At 34.1% G+C, this 24,441-nt stretch overlaps 2 protein-coding genes across 5 annotated transcripts in view; one reads left to right on the top strand and one right to left on the bottom strand.

The window, feature by feature from the left end:
- Positions 1–17,411, bottom strand: part of mal (molybdenum cofactor sulfurase) — a 71,055-nt gene extending 53,644 nt beyond the window's left edge. Inside the window, exons 1-2 of one of the 4 annotated variants that reach the window (XM_075356057.1) lie at positions 16,891–17,411; positions 3,102–3,258 (exon numbers count right to left, since the gene is read on the bottom strand). In XM_075356057.1, coding sequence (XP_075212172.1) covers positions 3,102–3,258; positions 16,891–16,969 — 236 coding nt within the window. In that variant the 5' untranslated portion in view covers positions 16,970–17,411. Of the gene's footprint in view, positions 1–352; positions 407–3,101; positions 3,259–16,890 lie in introns of those variants that run through there. The other 3 variants (XM_075356058.1, XM_075356054.1, XM_075356056.1) reach the window with 3 other exon arrangements.
- Positions 17,412–18,733: 1,322 nt separating this feature from the next.
- Positions 18,734–24,441, top strand: part of shv (DnaJ heat shock protein family member shriveled) — a 42,458-nt gene continuing 36,750 nt past the window's right edge. The window contains exon 1 of the mRNA XM_075356053.1: positions 18,734–18,902. Coding sequence (XP_075212168.1) covers positions 18,832–18,902 — 71 coding nt within the window. The 5' untranslated portion in view covers positions 18,734–18,831. The remainder of the gene's footprint in view (positions 18,903–24,441) is intronic.

The raw sequence follows: 24,441 nt of genomic DNA, 5'->3' as shown, positions 1-24,441 counted from the left end.
TCTTGAAAGATTTTAAGATTTTGAGTACATGAAGTAATCCCAAGACAGCTATTAATTTGTACATCTAAAAATGGTCCTTCTTGTTCACTATTTACATTAAATCTATTGATATGTAATCAAAAGTTTTAAAATTTTAAATATGTAATGTATTTCTGTCCATGATAATTAGTAATGAGAATTATTTAAAAATACCAACTTTATTATAGATAAAAGCTTTTGATTTGGATTATGATTAAAAGTTTATATTTTTAAATAATTAAAAGATTTATTTTTTCTTTACTTAATTTAAGGACATTTATCATAAGCAAATCATATATTTTATAAAAGCACATGCTTACTGCTCTCCACTAACCTGATAATAAATCATCCACTTTCACCAAACCAGTTGTATCATCTGCAAATTACTATTTATCACATGAAATATTATTAGTTAAGTAATTTAAGTACACTAAGAATATGGTTGGAACTAGAACTGTTCATAGATACTGTCAATAATTCTGATCTGGAAAACTTAACCAATCTTAAACTACTTTTTGTTTTTGAAACTTCAAATATGAACTAAACAATCTCTTCTCCCATTTCCAAAACTGCCAATATCAGAATCAATACATCATGCTATATGCAATCAAAAGTATAAGGTTACATCAGAGAAAACATCAGCAACCAAAGTAATTCATTTCGAATTTCACACATCATTAACAAGACTCACCAAAGTAGAATCCACACCACACCCTGATGCTTAAATACAAACTGGGTAATTATTTGTTTCCAAAAATTTATAATCTGACTTATTGCAACCTTTCAAATGCCTTTCTGATGTTATACAGTAGAAATGCAAGGCAGTTTCCCTTATATTAGATCAAAACTTTTTTACTGAATGATATATTAATATGCAATCTTGAATTTCTTCCCAACCCAAAGATTTTTTATTCTTCAATTTTACACCTAAAATATCACTTTCTGTTACATACAAATGTAAACTTAACTTTTATTTATTTATTATCCCTGCCCATAATCATTTTTTATATCCTGAACAGAATATGAATGACTACCATTCATGTAATGGCTATTAAATCTCTGTGTCAATTCAAAAGGATATTTTAATACTTTTTTATTATTATTATAAGGTATTTCATCTTCAAAAATACCCTGCCTATCATGTTTTTTTTTACACCTAATTCACATTAAATTATTTTTAAAGTCTTTGTTTTTTATGTTCAGGAATTTATATGCAATGGCTGTTAGCCAGTCTTTTTGCATTATTAACTACCTTTTAACAATATTTTTATAATTGTACTAACTAATAAATTTGGGATTTTTATTCCACTTTGGGCAATAAGAAGCTCATATTTTCAGATTTGAAACTCTTAACCCCTTAAAACCCAATGAAGTTTATCTCCCTTTTCAATCTTTTCAACTGTTTGTTTTGGGAAAAGATTGTTACAGACACAAAATAAACAAATATCATTCAGACCGTATGAACTTTTAATGTGCTTTCTAGAACTGTATCAAAAGTTTCATCTTATAATTAAGTATAGATATCTTTAATAATAAATTTTCTTAACAAAATGTATCAATTCTAAATAGAATTACCTTTTTTCTTGAACTATCTGTTCAGTTACTTAATCCCACGGCACTCAGTACTCTAGACTTTTCATTACTCTCAGGACCCACAGTCCCATGTAGGCCAAACTAATGAGATTGCACTATATGGAGGTCGCCTTTTAAGTTTTTACAAATGACTACTAGATGGCACTATTGAGATGTGACATTACTATTGTTGTAAAACTTGACTTTTTATAATGTTACTACAGTGGAAGCTCAGAAATGGGCTGAATAGTTTGTTTAGTGAGCATTTAAAAAAAACAGTTTGTGAAAAATTGGAAATTTCACATAAAGATTTTCATTTGATGATTTTAATAAGTGCCTAACTCAACAATAATGCCTCAAATCATTTTGTTCAACTTTTGTTAATAAATCACCATCAGAAAAGACTATTTACAATTGGTTTGCAGAATTTTGGCATGGTCGTTCTTTCATCAACTATGAATTTTGTGATGGTTGACCAAAATTGGTTGTTGTTCTAAAACACATTATTACTGTATGCAACATGATTGAAAAGGATCAACATGTGAATTACCATGAGATATGGCATCCTTAGGCATATCGATGACTATAGTACATTCAATTTTACTTGAACATTTAGCTATGAAAAAGATCTGCTCTTAATGGATTCCACAAAATTTAACCAAAGCTCAAAAACAGGTTCATGTCAATTGGTGTAAGGAAATGTTCAAAAAAAAATTCAACAAGGAAATGCAAAATCTGTACACATCATAACAGGAGACGAAACTTGAATATATTCGTACAAGCCAGAAACTAAGCAACAATCAACTGTTTGGGTGTTCCAAGATGAACCAAATCCACCAAAAGTGGTTCAATCACGAAGCACTTCGAAGAAAAAGATCGCTTGTTTCTTCGGTTATACTGGATATGTAGCTACCATTGCTTTAGAGGATCAAAGAACATCAAATTCTGAATGGTATACAATAATTTGTTTGCCAGAATTCATTAATGAAATCAGGAAAAACAACCAAAAGCTGACATGACAATGCCAGCTCTCACACAGAATGTCAAACAATTGATCTGACTAAGAAAAACATTGAATTAGTGTTTCATTGACCATACTCAACTGATTTCTCACCTAACAACTTCTTTCTGTTCCCTAATGTCAAATAAAAAATGCATGGACAGTGATTTTCATCACCTCAAGAAGCTACTGAATTCTTCCAAAATCATGTTTCTGAGGTATCATCTTCAGAGTGGAAAAAATGTTTTGAAAACTGGTTTGAATGTATGCAAAAGTGTATTAATCTTAAAGGTGTTTCTCAATATTCTGAGAAACAGCAAAATGATTTGTACCAAAAATTTGTTTTTTTGTTGTTTTCATTGTTTTTGTAAAAACTTAAAGACAGCCCTCATATAACATTTTAGAAGAATTTATGATTCAGGAAAACAAATATGAATAATTTTCATATTAAATAAAAAAAGGATTTTATAAAATCAAGTAAAATAATAAAAGTCAATAACAACAAAGTTACCTGTATCTAACCAAATCTATAGTGTCCAAACAATTTTTACTACTGATACTGTTTGAATGTGGATTGGTATACAAATTGTTTGTAAGCTCTCTAGTCACACCTTCCATCTGGCTTCGGGAATACAGAGCAGCTCCTGCATGGTCCATATAACATTCATCTAAACAAAAATAAACAAATAAGTATGTAATATTAAATAGAGTACCAAAAAAATTTCGGCAGCACTAAAAAAAAAAAATAGAATTTGGAAGGCATATTGTAGAAAATAATATAAGTAACTAATACTTAAATTATAATACAAGTTATTAGGATATAATTTAAAAAGTAGAAATGCCAGAAATTCTGAAAATTAAACAATTATAATTTTACACAGTAATAAAAAACAAAAAAAATATAATAAAATCTATATAATCATATCGAAGACTGATGTTCGACTACCAGTATATTATAAAATCATTTAAAATGATTGTAGTAACCTTGAAGCTTGTAATATAATGACTGAAAGTTATTAATGCAACTGAATTTAAAATTTTAACAGTTCGGGTGTCAAACAAAATTGAAAAATTTGATTGCCAAATAAAATTATATGTTGTAAAACAATGTATAATTTTTAAACCACCTATAATAATTAATTTTTATGTGATATTTTGATTTAAATGTTTTTATTTCAACAAACAAGAATCTTTTTATTTTTTATATTTGGAAGAGTTCCTGCAGTACTCCAATTTACCTTTTAGTTTCATACTGTCAGACACCCTGGAATCTGATGGCCCGACTTTGTCTTCCAGGTTATTAATTTTTTATGAAGTCGTAAAAATAACAATATTAATGTTTTGTTGGTTGGACTGGACATAGTCCAATGTAGTACAACTAATGTTGTTAACCCTCAAGGATTTCATTTTAATTAACTTATTCCTACCCTTCGTCAGATTAAGATACCCAGCCCACATCATGCAGATGCACAACTTTAAGGTATTATTTTAGAAACTAAAATATGATAGAAAAGAAAGGGCAATCTTAAAAGATTTGAAACAAAGGCAAAAAGGAAACTTGGGTTCCCCAAATCCAATTCTTGGTGAATTTCAATTTGATCATGTAGCCATCTCTCGAAGTTGCCACAAAGAGATTCAAAATGTCAAGGCAGAAAAGCCATAAATGTAACCTCAGATTACTATACCTTCTAAATCAAATTGAAATTCATTAAAAATAACACTAATGTCAAAATCCCCAAAATTAATATAAAAACCCTTTTAAATGAAAAGAAGATAGAATTTTAAAATATACACACCTAAAAATTGGAAAGATGCACTCAAAATTTAATTAAACTTGCCCAAAATATTTCACCATTAAACTTTCACAAAAAACATGCCTGGTGGAACAAAGAACGTGAAAATGCAATTAAAAAAGGGATTCTAGCCTTTTTTCTTAGCCTAAGGAAAAAATAAATAAAAACAAAACTTGAGAAAATGTAAAAAAAATGCCAAAAATTAAGAAAAACAGCACGAAAACTGTAAGGAATATAAGGAAAATTAGGAAAAAATAGAAAAAAGAACAAATAACAGAAATGGTAGAAAACTCCTAGAAAAAAGACTAATTTTCAGGGCATTTAAAGATAAAATCAATGGTTCAAGTTTTAACTTTAAAAGAGAAAATTAGCCTTGAATAACAAGGAAAATTGTGAGATCCTGGCTAAATATTTTAAAAAGTTAAAAAACTGAGAAAACCCCAACGAAAAACTGAACTTAAGCTCACAACACATAATCCTGACTAATCCACCAAACAAGGAAAATGTGCAGCTTGCTTAAAAACGACAAAGCATCAAGTGAAGATGGAATAATCACAGAATTATGGAAGCTTGCAGATGAGAAATTTATAACAAAAACAAATAAACTCTTCCAGAAAATTTGGACAAAAGAAAAAATTCCAGATAACTAGCTTGCTGCATTAATTCATCTATTGCGTGAAAAAAACTAAAAACTGATGTCAATAACTATAGAGAAATCCCACATTACCTGTCATGTATAAAATACTTTCCAAACTACTTCTTAACAGAACTGAACCAGTTTGACCCAAAGCTTGGCGAATATCAAAGTGGATTCAGAAGAAATAGATCTTGTATAGAACATCTCCTCAGCCTAAAATTGATACTAAAATATAACAACAAAAGGCCAATTTTCAAAAGGCTTATGATTCAGTAGATACAGAAACCATAATTGATACATTAAAAAAATACAAAATAGACCAAAAAACCATAAATTTAATTAAAATCATTTTAACCAACACTGTATCTAAAGTGAAGCTTCTAGGTGAAGTCAGCAGCAAGTTGCGTTGTGAATTTTGCTTTGTATGGACATGGTTTTTGTTTCTGTGTTTATTGACTGTTTGGACTGGTTTTTTTTATAAATCCAATAAAAGCAGCAACAGTCTTGAGGGAGCGCAGCACTGAGCGTGGTGATGTTATGGAGGTTGTTCCCTCTCAGTCTGCAGTGAGCACTTTGGTGCAGATACAGGTTGGAGCCCCATCTGAGCAAACACTGATTCAGAGATGTCCTCCGACGGCCCAAATCTGGATGAATAAGGATGAGGGAGTATTACAGATCCTCTACTGAGGACGAGAAGCTGCCCTGTGGTTTAGAGAAGTATGTCAGGAAGCTAGAGTGGTTATGGAATGGTGGCCGGGAACGTCCTTACAACTACCTTAGAAGCCAGATTACTTGGTGACAAAGCAGGAGTAGTGGTACCAGTGAAAACCAAATTTCACATTACGTTCACGGATTCTGGTGGTGCTGGTGACTTGGCACAGACACTCGTTGAAGTGGTTAACAAAATGAGAAAAAACAGTGGCAGACACCTTGGGATGCTGCAGGATGAGATATACAGAGTAAACACTGCCACTTATGTGAGGAAAATCTTTGAGTGGGAGAGAAGGTCAGGTGAAATGTATCATTTACTAATACCTGCTGGTAGATTCTCCAATGCATCTAGGTGCCTGACATGTTAGAGTGAAGGGTACCGTACTGGCGCCGTTGCGGTTCTAAGGGTCTTGCAACTACAAGTACGGCGAACTGGAGGTGGACCGGACGTTCTTCTACCCGGAAATGAAGCTTTTTCAAATAAATTTGAATCACTCGGCACTTGCCCAAGATATTTTGACAAGTAGTGTATCGGAGATGAGTGCTGATATAGCAATCATCTCCGAACCATATATGGCCCGACGAGGTGCGGACTGGTTGGAGTCGGTGAACGGTGGATCGGCCATATGGGTGTGCTCTCCTCTGCTGATTCTTGAGCGATTATGCGAGTATGATTTTGTTCGGGCCAAGATTGCTGGAATCTATGTATTTAGCTGCTATGTGTCGCCTAATGTGAGCACTGAACGGTTCAAGAATGTATTGTCTGCGCTTGCTGGAGACATAGCTACGAGACGACTTACACTGATTGCGGGCGATTTCAATGTGCGGTCGACATGGGGCTCTGCCAGACGGACGCACGGAGAAGATTGTTGACCGAGATGGCTGCATCTCTGGACTTAGTATGTATTAATGAGAGGAACAATTTTACCTACCTTTGGATCGACTTTTACCTTTTATTTTACCTTTAGGCACCTTTTATTTTACCTTTTATTTTATTTTACCTTTTAGGCACCTTTGGATCGACTACTGATGTTACCTTTGCCACCCCCACCATCGCGGCGAGGGCTGGTGACTGGCGGATATCGGAGGATTTTACTGGAAGTTACCACCAGGCGATATGTATGACCGAGGAGGAACGATAAACAGAGTGCACCTGGACGGTCCCTGGTACATAGCTGGAGCATAAGAATTGACCCTCATGCATCTACTGAGGGACTTAACTTTCAAAAAGTTACCGAGGTTACCGCCGCGGAAGAGAAAGTCAGCAATTTAGTAGATTTTGATGGAGGCCTGCGATGATCTCCTCCTCCGAAGCTATATTAGGAGGGGACGCCCCTCGGTTTACAGTTGGACTGAGGAGATCGCGGAAACAATGCCTGACGGCAAGACGGGAGGCTCAGAGAGCGTACTACAACTCTACCAGAGAGTACTGCACGAATAGGTACGAGTTTCGGAGGGAGCTCCGAAAACTTATAAAGAACTCTAAAAGAGCTTAGCGAAAATTAATCCAGGAGGTACAGAATGACCCGTGGGGTAGCCCTTATAAAATCCTAGTTAAAAGTGTCCTTAAACCGAGAGCTCATACTGCCCCAAGGGTCGAGGAGGTACAGGGTATACATAATTAATGGTTTATTCCCCCATAGAGAAGGGGTATTTTTGATGTATATGAGGTAGAAAGTCCTCTGCCGTTTACTAAACAGGAACTTGTTCAGGCAGTAGAACGCCTATAGCGTTATAAGTAAATTTGGCCAGGCCTGGATGCCTTGCCAAATTTATTGTCAAGCTGGCAATTATGGTACATGTAAATGTTTTCCTAGAGACATAATTCCTCTTAGAAAGAGGGGCTCTTCCCTGAACTTTAGAAGAGACAACTTCTTGTCCAAGTACTGAACCCTAGTCGCGATCCAGCTCTCCCGTCTTCCTTTCGCCCCCTAGCGATGATTGATGCGATGGAATAGGTCATGAAGCGAATGATACAGCAGCGATTGTCCGAATAATTGAGGACTCTTGTGGTTTTTCGATGAGATAATTTGGCTTCCGAGCTGGAAAGTCTGCATTGGACCCGGTGGCCGAGGTGAGGGATGTGGCCCATACTATCGTTGCTGAAGGAAAGATGTGCGCGATGGTGGCGTTAGGTGTGAGGAACGCGTATAACTGCGTTTCTCACACCGCCATCGCCTCAGCGTTGGTGAAGCTTCAGGTCCCTGGTTATTTAATGAGGATGATAGTCATCTCTCTTAGGGATAGGAGGCTTATATACGTTACTGAAAACAACACTTTAGTGAAAAAAGTCAATCAAAGTGTTCCGCAGGAATCTGTCCTTGGACCGACCCTGTGGAATGCTGCGTATGATGGGGGTACTGCGGATCCTCTTTCCTGAGGATGTCTCCATTGTTGGATATGCTGATGATGTAGCACTAGTGGTTAGTGCAGCCACTAAGAAGAATATTGCCGACAAATTTCGGACTTCATATCGAGCAGTTAGTTCGTGGATGGCTGGTGTAGGATTGGAACTAGCGCCAGAAAAGACAGAGATAGTTTTAATTACTACTAGGAAACGACGCCCAACCCTGATCGTGGAATTGGAAGGAAGGAGGATTGTGTCAAAGCCTGCCATCAGATATTTGGGGATATGGGTTGACGCGCAGCTTAGATTTGGGACCCATATCTTAGAGGCTAGAGAGAAAGCAGAAAGAGTAATGCGTGCGGTTGCGGCTCTCCTTCCCAACACAAGAGGACCTAGTGAGCAGAGGAGGAGGCTTCTGTGGAGTGACGTACTATTATATGGTGCGGAGATTTGGGCTAGTACGTTAAGATACGGCAGATACAAGGAAGTGTTAGACTCGCTGTATCGGAAGTGTTGCCTGCGGATAACGTCCGTCTATCGGACGATATCTCGCGAGGCAGTGGAGGTACTGGCGGGGGCAATGCCGGTTGATCTAGGAGCGGTGGGACTCAGGCCAGAAGGGTCGGTGGACCCGCCGTCTGATTGAGAACATTCGAGCTTGGTGTGAGAGGAAACATGGCCAAATTGATTTCTTTGTCCTGGACCACTCTGACCGTTGTCCGGTCTGTGATGACGAGGAGGAAACTGCGCACCATGTTTTCTTTTCTTGTGTGCGACCTGAGGTTGCTCAACGGCGTATGTTGGATGTACTGAACCGTGAGGATATGTTCACACGGGAGGAAATCCAGCGCATCAACCTAATGGGAGAACAGCTGTGGACGGCAATAGCAAATTTCAATAAGTACATAATGGAAGAGCTAAGAGCTGCAGAAGAACCCCGAAGAAGACGTCGGATGGTGCCGGGGCGGACAGGCCCGCGGCCGAGCGTCTCGGGGGCTTCCTGAGAGTCTGGGGGTCACCTTGATGCGGCGAAGCCGTGGGCACTCTGTTCCTGGTATTCGATGGCGTTCTCGTTACAACGGAAGATAGCTGCCACTTGGTAAGTACTGGGCTGGTTAAGTTCTGTGTCGTGAGTCTGTGTGATTTTTTACTCTTGTTATTGGTTACTGTGGTTGCGTGAGTGTGTTACCATGAGTGTCACAGTATGGAAAAAAGTTTCCTATTACGTGTGTTTTTTTCCACTTGCGATGTGTGAGTGATTTGTTACTCCTTGTGTTGGTGTTATCTTAGGCGTTGCATGCGTGAGTGTGTGTTTGGATGTTTCAGTTAAGATTGCGGTGACCGATTGTGTGCGGACACTTCCCCCTTCCTGAAGTAATGCTGCAAAGTGATTTCCAGGTGGGGCGAAAACCCAGGAGAGGAGGTTTAATCGGTACTGCACAGAAATACATACACAATAACATCTTGCAAAACCTGTTAGCGAGTCTGACACTGCTTCGGCGTCTGTAAATGGGGTTCCTCTACCTCTTTAAGTCAGCAAACCACTCCAAATAGAAATAGGACTAAGACAAGGAGATGGTCTTTCACCAATACTTTTTAATTTGGTTTTAGATAAAGTCATGAAAACCTCCTAGGAAAACAATGATAAGTGCAAATATAGGAACAAAAAATCAGAACGTCAAGATTAAATGTCTAGCATTTTCCAACGACTTAGCACTCTTTGGAGAATCAGAACAAGAAGCAATCAACCAAATTAACCAATTAAAGGAAGTAACCAATTAAAAACATCCTTGCAGATCTCCTTTCCAAAGACAGAAATCAAGACAAGGACCAGTAAATATCCAAAAAAGATAATAGAAACAAAGTAAGGGAAAATTAAGATTACAGACCATTTTAAATATCTTGGGGAAATAATCAGTAGAAACGAAACAGATAAACTAGTGACCAAAACCAAAAAAACACAAAATAGAACTAAAATTTTACACAAAAAATATTTACAATAAAAAGAACCTTTCTATAAATGCAAAATTAAGGCATTATAACACAGGTGTAATACCAGTAATCTAGTACGGCATGGAAACTGCAAATATAAATGTAATAGAAAGAAGAATCAAGACAGAAAGAAGAATTTTAAGAAGGATGTATGGTCCAAGAAGAACACAAGAAGGCTACAGACTGAGATCAAATAGAGGTATACAATAAAATTGAAAACCTGGAAGTAAAACTAAGAAAACGTTAATTAAAATTCTACAGATATATGGTCTGAATGAACAAGGTTAAACAAACAGATTTTAAAAAAACTCTGGAATTATAAAAATCAAGGTTTAAATCATTAAACAGATGAAAGAAGAGCTCAAAAAGTTCAACATTACAGAAAATAACAGTCTAAATCGAAAAGAATACAGAAAAAAAATTTTAAGTTAAAAGGTTCCTTTACGTGAAAAGAAAAAATTCGAGGAGAATGGACTAAAAAAAAATGAGCTTAACAGGCTGAAAGAATGAAGAACTTCTGGAAGAAAGAGAAAGTATTTGGAATATAGTGATGGTGTATTTCACACTCCTCAACCGCCAGGCATCACTCTCGTAAATTACGTAGACGACTTGGCCCCCATGGTGAAGTCAAGTACCCTGATAGATTCCCTCGCTCAGATACAAGGCTCATATACTACAATCAAAACCTGGATGGCCAGAGTCGGGTTAACTATGGCTCCAGATAAGATGGAGACTGTTGTGATTACAATAACCAAGCGAAGGCCAACATTGAAGATGATGCTTGAGGGCCAAAGGATAGTTTCAAGGACTGCGATAAAATATCTAGGAATATGAGTGGACGCCAGGATGCAATTTCAGCACCCACATCTTGGAGGCCTGCTTAAAGGCTGAATAGGTCATGTGTCTGGTTACCAGAATACTACCAAACTGTGGGGAACCAAGGCAGCAGAGGAGGAGGCTGTCTAGAGTGATATCCTCCACATTCCTTTATGGTACCAAGATATGGGGAGAGGTCATTAGATACAGTGTATACAGGGGTGCTCTCAAATCAATACACAGGAGCTGCCTCCGTATTACAGCTGTACATTGCATGGTTTCTCGAGAGGCAGTCGAAGTGATGGCAGGAATATTACCTGTCGATCTGGAGATCACCTGCAGGAATAAGATTAAAGAACAATGGGCATCAACATCTGCGGAAAAAAGGATAGTGGCTAGCTCCATTATGGAAAAAATGAGGAGAGAATGGCAGATATGGTGAGACAGTAGTAGTGATAGAGATGTGGTGATAGAGGCTGATGGACACACCACATAATTGGGGACCTGAGAAGTTGGTGCAAGAGGGCTCATGGCTTGCTGGATTACTGTCTCACACAGTTTCTAGCGGGCCAAGGAGGATTCAGAGAATACCTTTTTAGGTTTAAGCTAGATCACTCTACCAGTTGTCCAGTGTGAGTAGACGAGGAAGAGAGAGCATATTACGTCTTCTTTTGCTGCCCCCAATTTGAGGATGCAAGGACGGAAATATTGGACACCATAGATAAAAGGGAAATGTTCCTCCCCGAGAAACTGCAGCAGATCATGTTGTAAAGCGCGGAAACCTGGACGGCTGTAGCAAGGTTTGCTAGGAAGATCATGGAACAGAACCCACCGGGTTGGTCTAGTGATGAACGCGTCTTCCCAAATCAGCTGATTTGAAAGACAAGTTCCAGCGTTCAAGTCCTAGTAAAGTCAGTTATTTTTACATGGATTTGAATACTAGATCGTGGATACCGGTGTTCTTTGGTGGTTGGGTTTCAATTAACCACACATCTCAGGAATGGTCGAACTGAGAATGTACAAGACTACATTTCATTTACACTCATATATATCATCCTCATTCATCCTCTGAAGAATTATCTAAATGGTAGTTACTGGAGGTTAAACAGGGAAAAGAAAGAAAGGAAGATCATGGAAGAGCTGTATGTCTGGAAGGAGTCTCGCAGGGGTAGAAGGGGGTCATCGGAGGGTATGGGGGCGGACAGGCACATGGCTGAAAGCCTAAGGGATTCCCGTATGTGTGGGGATTGCCTGGGTGTGACAAGGTTGTGGGCACTCTGCTTCCGCATTCAATGGTGACCCATGAGGTAAGTATACTTTAGTATTTGATTGCCTAGCCCATCGGGTTGGTCTAGTGGTGAACGCGTCTTACCAAATCAGCTGATTTGGAAGTCGAGAGTTCCAGCATTCAAGTCCTAGTAAAGTCAGTTATTTCTACACAGATTTCAACACTAGATCATGGATACCAGTGTTCTTTGGTGGTTGGGTATCAATTAACCACATCTCAGGAATGGTCGAACTGAGACTGTACAAGACTACACGTCATTTACACTCATACATATCATTCTCACTCAGCCTCTGAAGTATTATCTGAACGGTAATTACCGGAGACTAAACAGAAAAAGAAAAAGAGGAAAATGTTTGATTGTCTGTGAAGTGTTTGTTTATGTGATTGGATGTAACTGGCTTTGATGTGATGTGTGGAGTGTGCAGCGTGAGGTATGTTTTCTGAGTGATGATTGAATGTCATGGAGTATGTGGTGAGGTTTGTCTGATGTTTGGTATCTTATGGGTGTGTGGTCCATGTCTGTTGACTGTGGTGTCTGAATTTGTGTGAGGGCATATTCCCCCTTCGTGAAGTAATGCACCCAGCTGTACCAGGAAGGGTGGGTAGCCAGAGGTGGAGATTTAGTCAGTAGTGCAGAGGAACACATATGCATCTAATAACATTTTGCAGAACCTGTTAGCGAGCCCGGCACTGCCCAGGCGCCCATAAATGGGGTTCCTCCACCTCTTAAAAAAAAAATCTGAAGCAAAAACATTATAAAATAAAAAAAAATGTTAAAGTATATTTTTGGAGTTAAACAGTGAACGTCATTTACAGTTGTGAGATAAGGACTGATTACATAACTATTAATGTAAATGTTTATTAATTGTAAACAAATTTCTGTTTATATAATGTACGATTATTACTTAACTCATTTATTAGGCAATCATACTCAGTTTATTACTGAATTAACACAAACACAGATTAACAGATTTATTGCTAAACTAAAAATTTTAAATGATATGAAGAAAGTTTGAGCCCTGATTCAATAAATCCCAAAGTAAATTAATTCTAGTACAATAATTCTATGTCTGCTTTAACAGAAGTCTAAATATTTAATAAAGCACATATTATAATTATTAATACACTAATTTAAAGCATGAATTATAAAAAAAACCAAATCCAAATAAAACCAAAAAATGACTTACAGGACTCTTTTTAAATATAAACTACACAACAGCTTGACAGAACTATAACATCATACTTGACAATTAAAGACTCCTCAAGCAAAAGTTATTAATTTAATATTCTCTCTATGTGATTTTCATCATGTAATAAATTACTACATTCAAAATGCTGTAAAACTATTTCCAACCAGAAGACTGAAAATAAATAAACAATTTGTGGACCTGGTTGAGTTCAGTAAGGATTTGTTACTGTATGTGACAATTTCATTTTGTTATGGTTTGGGTAAATCTCTTACTTCATTTACATCTCCAATTGGCATTGGTGAATTAATTTTTGGTGAACCATACAAACATTATAAAAAACAAAATTGAGATAAAACCTGGTTCTACAACTTTTCAAATAAACAAAAAATGAAAACACAAATCATGTGATTAACAATATAAATAAACATTTTGTCAATAAACAAATACATCCCCTATCACTCACCTACATCAAAAGCACAATTCAAAGTACACTAAGTCAGAGAGATAATAATTATATTTATCAACTACTGCAGAATATATAAAACTACACAAACATATGAACAGAACCATTAGGTTATAAATCATTAACAGTTAATAAGTAAAGAAAACCTATTAACAAAAAAAAAATTAAGGATGCAGACATTTCTTATATCTCCATACTCACATCTTGCATCCTAGTGCAGAGACACTACCAAAAAATAGAAGAAACAATATACATATTAGAGGTGACACTAAATCCAACTAAACACTACTGGAATACATAACTGAAAAGCACAGTCCAAAGGAAAACAAATTACTTCACATATGATAAAATACTACATTCACCGCAGATAGGCGGTAAATGTAATATATAGACGGTAACCTAGCACCTGTAGGCTTACTTATTTCTAGTCTCCTGGCTAAAATGTTTCTAAAATACTCACTAATCAAATCATTGAAAACATAGACTTTAATTTTCATTACACTACAAAATATAATATAATAAATAAATTGATTATCTTGACCTCACTGCATGCAAAATAAGTAGCACACATTTTAAATGCTTACAATCCCTACATAACTAGTGTTAGTTACACTAAATAGTAACTAAAAACTAGTGTTACTTGTCTTATGGATATGTATACATATCCATAAGACAACTAATAAATATAATCTAAATCATGGGGTAATGACATTTGACAGACTGGGAGGAGGATAACAGAGACTGACCGAACATGATTTTGTAACTTTTAAAATACACAAGATCATATAAAAAACTCAACAAATTATCAATACACACACTGACAAACACAACAATCCAAAAGTACACAAATTAAAACTGCTATGACTGCACTAAGTACTAAGACAGGGTGCACATTCACCCATAGATATATAAGGAATGATGATACTAAACACAAGAAAATAATTTTTTTGTAGATTCTTCATAAAAATATAACATAAAAATGTTATAAATATATAAATATATATATATATATATATATATATATATATATATAGTACATACCAAACCATGATACCCAGTCACCTGGATAGAATGGAAATTACAAATCATACAATTTGTCCATTTGGGTAAAAAAAACATATTAAATGAACTAATAGGCTATAATATTTGATTACCTATTAAAAACCTTTCCTAGCCTTTTTATTAAACAGTATTAATAACAGTGCTATCAGAAACTCCACTAAAGGTACTGACAGTTAGCTACAAACGGTTTCTTTTGAAAATTAAGATCCATAAATTTAAGAGTGAGTAATTTATATTTTTCATTAGTCTTAAAAACCATATTTGTAATCATGCAATTCAACTAATTTTTTTATACAGATCTTATCAAATTTGATCACTGTGCTGATCAATAAACTACATTAATATAATGTATTATATAATACCAATTATCATATTATACAATAATTATACACAAAAATTTTAATGTTAGTTTATACAGAAAAATAGTTTTTTTTACAAACCATGAATTTGATTGCTGTGACAATTCTGAAGGATGATTGTCTCACATTTGATTATGTTAATACTAGCTATTTAACAACACAGTTTGTAATTACGGAAGTAACTTTTTTTTTTGGCCAAATATTCAAATGTATCACCAATATCCAAAAGCAGATTTTTAATTTAAATATCTAAAATATGAATGACTTAAAGATTATATAATATTACGGCAACAAAGTAATATGTTATTATTGGATGAAGATTATATCAACAAGACTCAGCTATAAAGCAGGAAACTCTCAAACCAGCTGAAAATTAATATCATAAAAATTAGTAACTTTGTCAATATCTCATTATAACCAGATTTTTAGCTCCATAGAAAATATAATTTCCTTCTTTTTAAGGTGACATCTTGAATTACTGTTTATACGAAATGAAATGTTATCAATCACCGAGGTTAGCATAAAATTTAATTCACAAGATTCAGAAGTAACAGTAAGTTTTTAAGAGCAGTAAGAGGGATGCATTCTAGTAACAGTAATATATATCAGTAAAAGAGTACAAACAATAGTAAACAATCTGTAAAACAGTTACAACTACTTATTAAAACTCCAAAAGTAATTTTTTCTCTTTAAGTAAGTGGTAAAAATTAGTACAATTTTTTCTAAGAAGGCCAAACCTTATGGTTTTTGTGGAAGCAGGATCAATATACTGATTAAAAATTTGAAAAAATGTCTAATTTTCTTTCAGTTACAGCAAATTTTTCAAAATTTAATAATTTTCTTAGTGCACCTCTCCGTCCTTTCTTCCCAGTATATTTTTTAAATCTCTCATGGAACCTTTTCCTGAATTCTTCAATTATTACTATTTTCTGTTTTGGATCTTCATCATGGAAACCCCTTCTTTTGGAGATTTCCACTAATTTCTTCTTAATAACTGATTTTTAAGTCAGGAATTTCTGATATTTCCTCAAATTTCAGGAAAAGGTACATAAATTTCTTTATGGGACCATATATTTTCCTAAAAATCTCCTTTCTTTCCTTTGGATTTTGTTTAAATGACCTACATTGAACAGTATCAAACATTTTGGGCATTTACAGCTTCTGGACAAATCACTGCAAACAAATGCCTTAATTTTTCAATATGGACAGATTTTTTTGTTGCATATGTTTTGTGTTAGACAATAGGCCAATTCCGATTTCTTAGATCTATTTCCTGCTCATTCCATATTACACCTTCTTCAAGGTGTTTTTCTTTTTTTCATATCTGGTTCCGATAAAAGTTGGAGCATTCTTCATGTTTGTCATATATTACAATTTTTTTAAGTTATCTATAAACCTAGTCGTTTTCTGCAATATGTTTAATTGTTCCGTTTTATTTTTGGATCATTTCAAAGCAATTTTTTACTTTGTACAAAAGTATTTTTTTTTTTACACAGCACCACATAAGTAACAAAACATTTCCTGAAATTTTACGTTATTTGTGATATAACTGTTGTAATAGGTTCTTACATGTTTTATAGAAAAAGCACTTTACAACTGAAGCAATGTACAGGAAAATAAATGTATAATTAATATAACTCACCCTTAAGTACACTAAATTCGTATTCCAATACATCTTTTGGCAATTCTTTAAGACCGGGATCACAGCAAATATTTTCCATGTCAATGAAATGTTTGCAAATGATTTTGATAAATGAATACGATTCTACTGTGAGAAAAGTTATTTTTTAGATTGTTAATTTTAACATTTGATATAAGAAAGATAGCGTCAGCATGTGTAAAATATTTACGTCAGCATATTACAACTGAATGAGTACTGGAATCTCCAAACGGTAATGTTACGCAAAAATTTTCAATAAATACAGTCGAATTACGTAAGTATGATAATAATAACGTACTTAACCTTTTACGACCTAGATAAGAACTAGCAAATAAACTGAAGGCCATAGTAGAAATATAATCCAGTGTTATTAATTACTACTTTAATAGTAAAATAATGGCAGATATATATTTATATACGAAACCTTAATTATATTTAATCAAGATCGCTAAGCCGCATTCTGAATAACACAACAGACAACAAATATAAGTGTATAAAGGCTGTTATGACTCGATTTCAATAGAACGAGATTCTTTCATTCTTTTAATTGACCGCGAAACGGTCAACTGAGAATTTTTCTTCAGTTGCCATTCGTACTGCTGCGAGGATGTCCTCTTATTTGTCTGATATTGTAAATATCACCATTCATTAAGAACATACTCCGCACAATTAAGGTACACAATATCGCTTTTTAATGTTTACTCTCCTCGGTGGCTGAGCAATGTAGACACCTGCAGACAACAGAAGTATCATATATGAACTTCTTCATTTATCATTTGTTTGTTCTTATATTCTTTATTCAGTCAGTAACCAGTTATAAAACTACGATCTTTTTAAACCAGAGATTGATGTATTTATCCATTCTATCTGGCAAATTCTTTTCCTTGTGCACAATTTAATAAGTTCTATTGAGTTTTCTTAGTCAATCTTAAGTCTGTGTTAAATTTAAGTCTAGAATTAGTTGACTTTAAAACTGCTTGACATTCAATAAAAAGAGTAACCTTTCGTAGAAATTACCAAATACTCATTTAGCAACATGCTTAATAGTCCCTTGTTCAGGATTTTTATCAGAATATTTTCTTCGTTGAGTGGTTGTAGTCGCTTATCCCAGAGAAGTGAAAATCACAACTGTTTGCAATTTTTTGTAGATTCCGGTCACACATATATATATATATATATTTTTCGCATGAAAAACTATACTTTTTTAGCTATTGGGACAAAGAAATAACAGAGAAACTGAGAAAATGTTCAGCACTATAAAATAATAACAGATGCATTTTACGTGATTGAGTAAAAGATAATATTCTGGGAAATTTTAGCATACGTAGAAAGATTGCAAATACGATACTTCGTAATATCACTCACTCAGTAAATAAGCAAAAAAGATTTTATTAGTTTATATTTTTTTCTGACCTCGTCACTAAAATCGACTCAATCAAACGACAAAGATCATTGCATGGTTAAACAGAAAATAAACAAGCAGAATAGTCATTTTAATGAAAGACGCTCTAGGTAATAAATACGTTTTTTTTACTAACGATGATAAGCGTAATCATATTTAGGAAAACACGCTATTAGGGATGATATAAACTTTAGAACAAAATGATCGCTGAAGTTTTCGTCAATGACAGAAAATTTAGCACCGATATTTCCGAGAAAAATTCTACTACATCTAATTACATTTGAATTAATTACGGTAAATTTAAATAATAAAAAAATTAACTTAAAGAAACTATGAATTTCAATATCTTTTTACTTTTTTAACTCTTAATAAATGATGAAATTAACTCGGCCGAGCGTTTCAGTCAACCAATGACACTGCACCACATTGGTCATCGGTGATATAATTATGGTGCGCGTATATGTAGTCTGCTAAGTTCTTAGTTCATTAAGACGTTCGCTATTAATGTGTTCAGTTAAACCATGGTTTATTCATACTCTTGGATAATCTGTTTTTTCACATGTACTTTCTACTTACATTTAGGCACAAGTCAGTAAGTACCAAGGAAAATCTATTGTTATACTTATTGACCGGTTTGGTTATTTTTGTGGTTAGGATAAATAGTATTTATTATTGAACTTTTAGATTATCGAAATTGTGTTTCGCTGCTAAATTTATTATTTTATATTATAATCAGAATCGTTTAAACTTGTCTTTTTAAGTGTTTTTTTTTTTTTTAAATTATAAATGTTTTTTTTTTTTTCATTTATCGATGCATTATTTAAAATCTTTCGCCAGAAAACAGTTTCTTCTGTTAATTGCTATATAATTTTTTATTTCACTAAACTATATTGTGTTAAATCTGTTAGTTTTCTCATTTTTGTAACTGCATTGATATATAAATACATATATGTTTATGTCACATCTCTGTATACATTAGTGAGGGTAAGGTAATTATGATAGCCCTAATCAAAGAAAAAGAATCTGTTTTTCTCATATGATAGGTTTAGATAATGAGGCTGTTTGCACATTAAACCAAGAAAATTACTACAGTATAATTATCAAAATTCTGTTTTGATTTCTAGAAAAAAATAATATAATATAAAATATGGTGGTTTAGATAGAAGTTAAGAGTTTACAGTCAGTGTTGATTAAACTAAAATATTTAATTTTTAAATAGTTTAAACTGGCTACAGAAACTAGTAATTAAGTTTGTTATCTACATTTTCAAATGTAGATAACTATATTAAGTAAGTTAGTGTAACTAACTTAAGATTCTGTAGAATTCTGCAAAATATGGAGGTTGGATGGAAACACAATTGATTAGAAATAATGTTTGTATATCAGTTGTTATGGGGTCAATCCATTTGAAGTAAAAAAATATAAGCTGGTTGCTTGACCAATTTACTATATTTAAAAAAAAATTTATTTATGCAGTTTATCTGTGGCCACTATTTTTGTTAGAGTGCATACACCTATTTTTGTAATTGTAAGGGCTTATGGAAAAAGTCATAACTAAAAGACTGCTGGTCCTGGAATGATGAAACAAAAAGCAATTTATTCATATTTTCTCAATGTAAAAAATTGGTTCAGTGGTTTATTTACCTATCTCTCTTCTCTCTATGAGAAAATTACCAATAAAGTTGAACATGAAAAACTGAAATTTCACCATAATTCGCTCAACAAGCACATTATAACAAGTTGTTATATCGTGGCAAGTGTAACCCAACTCCAAACATAAGAAAATTTTCTTTAAACAAATTGTTGTAATGTGCTCCTTATCTGAATTATGGTGCTATCATTTTGGACATTTTGCAGTAGGACAATTTGCTTTACAGACTTGAAGGAGTGTAGCATTTCTTTGATGATATTATACAAAGAATAATCTTTGAAATTGAGACCAAGGCTAGTACTTAATTGGATAGGGAGTAAAAACAAAAAATCGAGAAAATACAAATTTAAAAAAAATTTTTTAATTAATTTTAAATTAATTTTTTTTTTTGTGGGACATGATTGATCAAAATAGAACAACCAAAACAAAAATCTAGATGACATTGTTAGAGATGTAATTGAAAATTCATATATGTTGCGCATTGTTAGTTGCAATTATATGTTTTCAAGGTTAAATTTTTTTGTGTTCACATTAAAAGAACCAACATGCAAATTACTTTGCTCTGAGTTTATTTATTGCGATTACCCTCTCGTCAGAAATCAGTTCTAAATTCTAAATAACCAGAAAATTTCTCTCCTAAAATCCATTAAATACATTCCTTGATTTAATGAATTATTAAAATAAATGGTACTTGCATATTAACTCCACCGCAGCGACAGCTTTATTTAAAAACAAAGTAGTCAATTGGATTTCGGTGGAAAATGAACAATCTCTTTATTAATTTTAATAAATGGTTATTTATCTTTATTTATTTTATAATTATAATTTAACCAAACTTAACCTATGCTCGCTTCGCTCGCTAACCTTGACTAATTAACACCGTAATTTTTTGAGTATTTATTTAATAAATTCAGTAATTATTGCAATTATTTATTATTTAAATAAAAACACTCCTGTTAATTAGTCAAGGTTACCGAGCGTAGGTTAAGTTTGGTTATATATTTATAAAATAAATAAATATAACCATTTATTAAAATTAATAAAGAGACTGTTTTGAATCTATGTTAAACTCTATATCGGCCTATTTTCCACCGAAATTTGATTGACTACTTTGTTTTTAAATAAAGCTGTAGCTGCGGTGGCATTAATACGTAGGTACCAAATAAATTTATACCAATTTTTGTTACGTTATGTAATTCATTATAAAAACTAAAAAAATATGTGTTTTCTCAAACAGGGTATAAGAGTGTAGAACATTTTAATAAAATTAAAGAAGAAATTGCTAGCAATCAAACCTGAAGCAGAAGATGCTTCACTAATTGGACCTAGAACAGTATTATCCATAAATATGCAGATGGCTTGAAGAGACCAATAGCACTCACCTCACATTCATTAACAGTGAGCGAGCAGAGACATCTAGATTGATCCTCAAATTAATGCTAGGTCCTCATATAGTTTGCAAACCAATAACAGTTATGTGTATTTTTAATTACATTCACATTTCTTATCTGAATTTGACTGTGAGATGTTATACAGACAAACACAAGATGATTGATTAATAATGGTTGTCTCATACAGTGTCCTATTGAATAAAGTTTCTGGTTACATGGATGAACACGAGAAATTCCAGTTAAATCAAGAAATATATTATTAGTAAAACAGCTTACAATATGAAAGGAGACAATCAAAGATATTTAGTTAAAGTTTTAGTAGATGCTTTATGATGTAATATTTTCCAATCATTGCAAAAGGTTTAGGTGCAAAAGGTTTTTGTTAAAAGATGGGTGTTTATTCAAAGGAACAAGACTAAAACATTAAAGTTTACAGGGGGTGGTTTTCAAAGAGCTCTACCTTGGTCATATTGGAACAAGAAAATGAAAACTAGCTCACTTCCATTGCTGTTGTAAGAACATCAAGATATAAGATCTTGCTGATTAAAAAAAGCAATAAACTTCATGAGCTCCTCTTGAAGATGAGTGATTTTCATGTGTAAAACCTAACATTCCATGGGAATTAATACTACTGGCCTGAAAAATATAATGGGCTTAATTATTTTATAATTACAGATCCTTTTAGCAAGTGGGTCAAAGTGATTCCAGTGACGTCAGTAATAGATTCATCATGGTATGTAGAGCAGTTTGGAATGCTATTTTCATCTTTTGGTTTTCCAATTATCGTAATATCTGACAGTGGCCCCCACAGTTCATCTCAGGTATTTTTACTGAGTTTCTAATGAACAGTGACACCATACCAGCCAGTATCCTGCAGTAAGCAAAATGTTTTGTCTGAGTGAAGTGTTATAGCGTAATGGAAATTGAACAGGAGAATCTTAAAACAAAATTAAATGTATTCTTTTTGCGAATTACAAAAACCAGGTCTGATGGGCTTTCAACATATAAATTAAATTTGGAAGGATTAAGCAAACACTATTTGATCTATTAAATAACAGAACGTGGAAAAAAAGATGTTGGTAGCAGAAAAGCTGACAAAAAATCAAGATGTAAGGTGCTGGCAGGGAATTATGAAGAGAAACAAATAACAAGAAGGGAAGTTATTTATAACATTTTAATTGACAATGGGAAAATTTGGAACAGTATATTGAACAGATTTTGAAGTCAGAGTTTCAGTGGAGAAAATTAATGTGTTGTTATTCTTTTTCTGTTTTAGATTATGAATATTTTGTAATACATAAATCTTAAGCAAAACTCGTAGTCTACCATTCATTATTATAATGCATTGTGTTTATGCACTGTACTGAATTAATTTGAAAGAAAACCAGTAGATTACAGACATTAAAATCATACTGCATGTGTCATACAACTTTATGTACATTCATCATACTAAAGATGAATGTAAATACGTCTTTGTAAATGTGTGAGCATTCAAATTCTAAATGATCTATTAATATGTTATCTTTATATAGAGAGACTATGTGTATTTGTGTATATGTACTGATCTGTTAAAACTATAAAACCATTGATCAATATTAATAATTCTTTTACCATTGTTTTTATTTAACTTTGATGATGTTTTCAAGCATAAATTTAAGTAATTCTGTTATGAGGTGAGGAGTAAAACTTGAACAGAATATGTTATATTTGATGTTATATTTATTCCATCCTGTAAGTAATACATAGAGCAGCTGATTTAATTACTATGTAAGAGATTGCTATGGAAATCCATCTGTAAAATTTAGAGATTACTGAATTTTATTTTGATAAGTCATTTGTCAAAATCAAGTTAATGTTCTACAGATATCAATGATTAATTGAAAGTTCTATTGCTTGGTAATTTTTATAGGTAGATAAAGATGTAATTAAATCAACATTATATGAAATTAAAGTTTTTACATCTTGAAGTGTTTTTTTTATTGAATGTTGCCTAAGAATTGTTTTGAGAAAAATTTAAATATGTGTTGGAAAAGATCTATAAGATATTACAATTTTATGATGGAAATTTTCATAGTAACCTCTGTCTATACCCTCTTTTTTCCCTCCCGTATTCCTCGTACATCTGGTAAAGGGGAGTGTCACACCGTCAGGCACCGAAATGCAGAGTGCCTACTGGCTCATTGCACAGAGGCGAGTGCCTGTGATTGAGAATCAGTCTCTTCTTAGCCGCAGAGATTGCTTCCACCTTCATCTTATCTGGTGATAGTGTAAGTCCCACCCCTGTCATCCAATCTTTTATTATCGTGTATGTTTCTCTTATTTTGTCAATGACCTTTCTCTTTGTATTCGCCTTGAGGACCAAAGCGAGTTGTCGGCGTAACCAACCATCATTACGCCCTGCGGAAGGGCAACTCGAACCATCGTAATTCAGGTTCCAGAGAATCGTTCCAAGTACTGACCCCGGAGGCACTCCTTTATGAAGGTTCCACAGAACTGTTTCTCCTGATACCCGACACTCAAGCCTGCACCCCTATAAGTGGAAACAAACCATTTGTCACAAATACAAAGTCACTTCATGGTCTCCAGGGTCACTGCACTGTGGTGATGTGAAAAATGCAGTTAAATGCATTTCTCACATCTAGAGTGGCAATGGTAGAGATTCCTCACTGCTCCCCTCTTGCAACTTTACCATCCACCTCACACCATTGAGGGTGGACCTTCCCCTGCGAAAGCCATACTGACTAGCAGAGAGTCTGCCCCCCTCCTTGACTGCCTGAGATATTCTGTGCTGGAGCATGCACTCCTGTATCTTCCCCAGAGCATCTATCATCACCAGTGGCCAGTAAGAAGAAGGGAACGCCAAATCTCCCAGGTTTCACAACAAGCATCAGCTGCTGGCGTTTCCATATCTCAGAGAATTCGCCTTCCATGAGGCAACTGTTGTTAACCTCAAGAAAAACTTCCACCTCAGCCTGAACCACCACCAAATTCGGCAGCTAGTCTGGACCTGATGCTTAGCCAGAGGTAATTGTGTTGCTTCCTTCAAATGTTCAGTTAAAGTGAATGGAGGAGAGGTCTCCTGTTCACTC

Source organism: Lycorma delicatula, chromosome 2, assembly GCF_047948215.1.
Source record: "Lycorma delicatula isolate Av1 chromosome 2, ASM4794821v1, whole genome shotgun sequence".
In the NCBI taxonomy this organism is placed as follows: Eukaryota; Metazoa; Arthropoda; class Insecta; order Hemiptera; family Fulgoridae; genus Lycorma; species Lycorma delicatula.
This window is presented reverse-complemented; position numbering and strand designations above follow the sequence as displayed.